The sequence below is a fragment of the Vigna radiata genome, chromosome 6 (assembly GCF_000741045.1).
Source record: "Vigna radiata var. radiata cultivar VC1973A chromosome 6, Vradiata_ver6, whole genome shotgun sequence".
Classification (NCBI taxonomy): Eukaryota; Viridiplantae; Streptophyta; class Magnoliopsida; order Fabales; family Fabaceae; genus Vigna; species Vigna radiata.
The window spans coordinates 34,480,816-34,485,783 of NC_028356.1; the positions used below are offsets into that span (position 1 = coordinate 34,480,816).

Sequence of the window (4,968 nt, forward strand, 5' to 3'; positions counted from 1 at the left end):
ACTATATACTTTATATTTATAAATAAAGAGATATTTTATCGTTTTCATTGATTCAATATAAGAAACAAGTTAGACGTTCAAGGTTTTACATCAAGTTTATATAATATATATATATATAGAAGTAGTGTGAATATCATTTTATAAATTGATAATAAATTTTTAAAATTTATATTTTAACTGGTTTTTATACGATTGAGTGAAACTCAAAATTTATTTCTTAAATAATAATAACTTAATTTATTCATAATTTTATATTATTTTACAATTATTGATTCACAACTAATACAGAAAGTGCAATTCTTTTTTAGGTTAATATTAGCTACCTAGGTTATATAAGTGATTTAGAACACACAAAATAACTAGTGTTAATGGATAGTTAAATCTGAAGATAAAAATTAAAAAGGTAAATATGTTTTTTATTCATTAACTTTAGGTAAAATTTCAAAATAATCTTTAGTCTAATTTTGTCTTTTAACTTTAAAAATATGTGATTTTAATTATTTTAATTAAATTTTATTATATTTATGTTAACTTAGAAACATATTTGAAATATTAATTAAATTTGACAAAATTTATTTATGTATTTTTAAAATTAAAATTCTAAATTGAACACAAAATTTTTTTAAAAAATTCTTTTAATTATTACTAGACTAAACATATTTAATCTAAAAATAAAAAAATATTAAATTAATTTCACAAATAAATAACTAATCCATAATAAACTAATATAAATAGAATATAATAGTTCTATTTCTCAGCTCTAAATAAGAAATATGATTGGTGAAGAGATATATTTATTTGTGATTTTATTAATAATTTTTTTATGACTATTATTGAGACTAATTCTTTATCATATAAGATTGACTAATATTTTGTAAGAGAAAAAGACAAAATCTTTTAATAATATGATTAAAAACGGGTACGAGGCAGCAGCTGAACCAACTAACAAAAATAGATGTTGTGACATAAATTTCTTGGATTATTTATTAACATTAATTGACCACTATTGGTATGGATGGGCCAACTCATACTCTCTTTATTTTATTTATTTAAATTTTCGAATTCATAACACAAAAATATTAAATCTTTCTATTTCTTTAATAATAAAAATAAGAATAAGAATAAAAAAACAGCTAATTATTGTTATTTCTTTTAATGTGAAAAATAAGTTTTTTATATTCACTTAAATCTTATAAAGTTATAAAATGTCAAACGTTTAAATTATTATAATGTAAATTTAATAAAATTTGAACCACTAATTATTAATTATACAAATCTTTTAATTTTTTTTTTAACGAAGGATTACATTACCACATTATTTTCAAAATGTACCATTATTATAATTCTATTATCACACCATCTTTTAATTTTTTTTCTTTTTCATTTTTTTCTTGTCCTGCGTGTATCCGCCAATATAACAGTCAAATCATAATAGATAATAATATTATCCGTACATAAAAATCTTTATCTAATTTAAAACATTTTAGTAAATTTTTACTTAGATGGTCAAAATTAACTTACTTTACGGTAATTACATCTCGGAATATAATCATTAAAGTAGTTTTTAATAAATTTTAAAGAAAATACGAATTTGGAATTGAAAAATATATTCTTTTTAACATTCCTCCAATCTGAATTCATTCTGAATAGGTGAAAACCAAAAAGATGAAGTGTTAAAATTTCTGCGTCCGTACAATGGGATAATTGGGCACGACAAAAAGTTATGATGATTGTCATGTCGCATCTTCAAAAATCAACCATTTGCTTTGTTTTTCTGATTTCTCATTAGTCCAAATTTTCAACTAATCATACCAAATTCGTTTTCCAGAAAGTAAAATCACACCAAATAACACTGTTTTCAATCACAAATGTTTAATCGAAATGATAGTTTATCTAATAAATCTCACATAATTAGCATATACTTCTATTCTTAGTTTTACTAATTAAAGTTTAACTTTCGTTCTTCTGTGTAATAAAATGTCATTATAACAGCTCAAGTTGACTATAACAGTACTTTAAACATTTGCTTTCATCTACAGTTAACACCTTTTTACATTTAATTTTTGTTAATCATTTTACTATGCAACATAACTTAATACGTTAACCACGTAATTTATATGTTATATTACGATAATAAAATGTTAAAAAAAAAACTTATTTTAATACCCCACTGTACGTCAAAAGTGAAGAACTTTCCAAATAAAAGGAAATAAAAAAAAAATTATCTCGTTTTCTAGTTGCTTCTATACGGCATCTGCTTTTGCAATAATAAACAAGTACGTCACTGCGTGTACCATTTAGTTTACTTTAACTTATGTAAAAGAAAAAAAAAACACTTTTTAAATATATTTTAGGGAGTAGATTTTTCATAATTCAGTAACTTATATAATAAATAAATTAAAATTATTTTTTTGTAATGAAATCTAAGACCTAATTATTAAAATTATTAAAAAGTAGTATAATTAATTAAAATAAAAAAGGATTTAAAAGAAAAAATATAGAAAAAGGAAAAGCAAAATAGAGGAAGAATGGTGTGTTGTGATTGAGTGAAGGGTGGTGGTGGTGGCAGTTATAAATAGCACCCAAAGAGACAAAGGAAACAAAATATAAAATTAAACAACCACCTTCGATTCAACTGTTTCAAACGCCAAAGGCCACGCGCTCTCTTTCTTCTCACACACAAACGAAACCCACTCCACTCGTGTGTCGTGTGTGTGTGAGTGTTCCTCTCTCTGAACAAAATTCGGTATGGGGAGTTCCATTTTGGACGCACTCAACGTGCGCGTTGAGGGCACCGGCGACAAGTACCTGGTCCTGGCACACGGCTTCGGCACGGACCAGTCGGCGTGGCAGCGCGTGCTTCCCTACTTCACGCGCCACTACAGCGTCATTCTCTACGACCTGGTGTGCGCCGGCAGCGTCAACCCAGACCACTTCGACTACCGCCGCTACACCACCCTCGACGCCTACGTCGACGACCTCCTCAACATCCTCGAGGCCCTCCGCGTCCCCCGCTGCGCCTACGTCGGCCACTCCATCTCCGCCATGATCGGCATGCTGGCCTCCATCCGCCGTCCCGACCTCTTCTCCAAACTCATCCTCATCGGCGCCTCCCCCAGGTACCCTACCAAAACCTATCCTCATCCATCACTACAGTTTTCTTTCTCTTTGGTTCCATTTTTGCTACCGCTTGTGTGCTCAGTCTCCAATTTGATATGAAATCTGGAGGAGCCGATTTTGCTCTTGTAGAACTATTATGTTTGGATTAAATTTGAAAACGCTTTTATTTACTTAAACTTGTAAGATCCGACGAACTTGTCAATTTCTAGTAGTTTATGTTGTTTGAGGGGAAAAGACTGTTGAGAAGGGTAAAACTGTGTGACGGAGTGTAATTGTTCTGTGCTTGGATTGAAACAACGTAATGGAATGATAAGTTACATTTACCGCATCAAACGGAAAGGGTAATTATGAACATAATAACTACAGATACTGGTGTTTAGTTTAATAATGGGTTGGAGACAAAAAGAAAAGACGATTTGGGAGTGTTGAAGTTTGATCCACGAAAAGCAGTGGAATTAAACGGGGTTAGGTGCATGCAGATGCAGAGTGGAGAGTGGTGATTTGAACGGGTATGTAATGTGTGAGTAATTGAATGAAGAAGAGTGATTAGAAGCCTTACTGGTGGTTGAATTTTGTCAGATTTCTGAACGACAAGGACTACCATGGGGGATTCGAGCAGGGAGAGATCGAGCAGGTGTTCTCGGCAATGGAAGCCAACTACGAGGCGTGGGTGAACGGTTTCGCGCCACTGGCGGTGGGGGCGGACGTGCCGGCGGCGGTGAGGGAGTTTTCTCGGACGCTGTTCAACATGCGACCGGATATCTCGCTCTTCGTGTCGCGCACGGTTTTCAACAGCGACCTGAGGGGGATTCTCGGTCTGGTCAGCGTGCCCTGCTGCATCATGCAAACGGCACGTGACATGTCCGTGCCTGAAACCGTGGCCAAATACATGAAGGAACACATCGGCGGGAAAAGCACCATCCAGTGGCTGGACACGGAGGGTCACCTCCCTCATCTCAGCGCTCCCTCCTACCTGGCGCGGCAGTTGGAGATCGCGCTGTCGCAGTAGCGCGTTGGGTGGCGGCGCGTGGTAGTTCATTAATTAAATGATTAAGTGTTGCAGTAGTATTAGTGTTAGTATTATTAGCAGTAGAAGGGTAGGGTAGAAGCTACTACAGAAGGGTACTTGAAGAAATGTACGAAAGGCTCCGAAAGTGGACACGTGGCGAATAACGTGTGGGTGTTTACTTCTTGGACTGTCGGATTTTTATTTTAGGATAAGAATCTGCACGTGGATTTCACGTGATGCTTCCCCAGTTTTAGTAGTATCTCTCTATCAGCCTAATTACTATTATTATTAAACTAAAATATTCTCTTTATTTTTTACTAAAATTTATTAAATCTCAATTAAAATTTGAGATTTTTATTAAATTTTAGTGGTGAATAAAGAGAGTGATTTTAGTTTTTTTTTTTTTTTATCGCTTTTTGTAGTTCTCTCTTATTTTTCGAGAGAAAAAGAATAGCAGAAATGAGAGAGACCTGTCTGTTAGTGTGATTGTAGTTTTTATTATTAATATTATTACGATTGCTGTTGTTGTTGCTATCGTGAAAGGTGTTGCTTTGATTTTGTGGCCCACTTATTATTGGGCTTCAGCCTTATCTGAGATTTTTTATATTGATTTATTTTTCATTTTGTTGTTTTTCATATTTATTCATTTTAATATTTTTTAATCTTTAATGGTTAATTAATATTTCTAAGCAGATAAAATTAAGATGATGATTACTTTTAGATGATAATTATTCAACTAGAAATAAAGTACGGTGTTTCATCCTCCACCTCCAAGCTTTTATTCTGAACCTCCAAAAATTACCATTTTAACCTTAATTAATATTATTTTAATATTTTCT

General features: G+C 32.1%; 1 protein-coding gene across 1 annotated transcript; it reads left to right on the forward strand.

The window, feature by feature from the left end:
- Positions 1 to 2,583: 2,583 nt before the first annotated feature.
- LOC106765331 (strigolactone esterase RMS3) lies at positions 2,584 to 4,664 on the forward strand. The gene is made up of 2 exons (XM_014649912.2): positions 2,584 to 3,119; positions 3,700 to 4,664. The coding sequence occupies exons 1-2, from the start codon at positions 2,749 to 2,751 to the stop codon at positions 4,127 to 4,129; spliced, it is 801 nt and encodes a 266-aa protein (XP_014505398.1). The 5' UTR covers positions 2,584 to 2,748; the 3' UTR covers positions 4,130 to 4,664.
- Positions 4,665 to 4,968: the final 304 nt, after the last annotated feature.

Excerpts from the sequence above, each read along its gene's own strand:
- LOC106765331 (XM_014649912.2), top strand. The coding sequence starts at position 2,749 with ATGGGGAGTTCCATTTTGGACGCACTCAACGTGCGCGTTGAGGGCACC. Across the intron at positions 3,120-3,699 it reads CTCATCGGCGCCTCCCCCAG|ATTTCTGAACGACAAGGACT; the intron begins GTACCCTACCAA and ends GAATTTTGTCAG.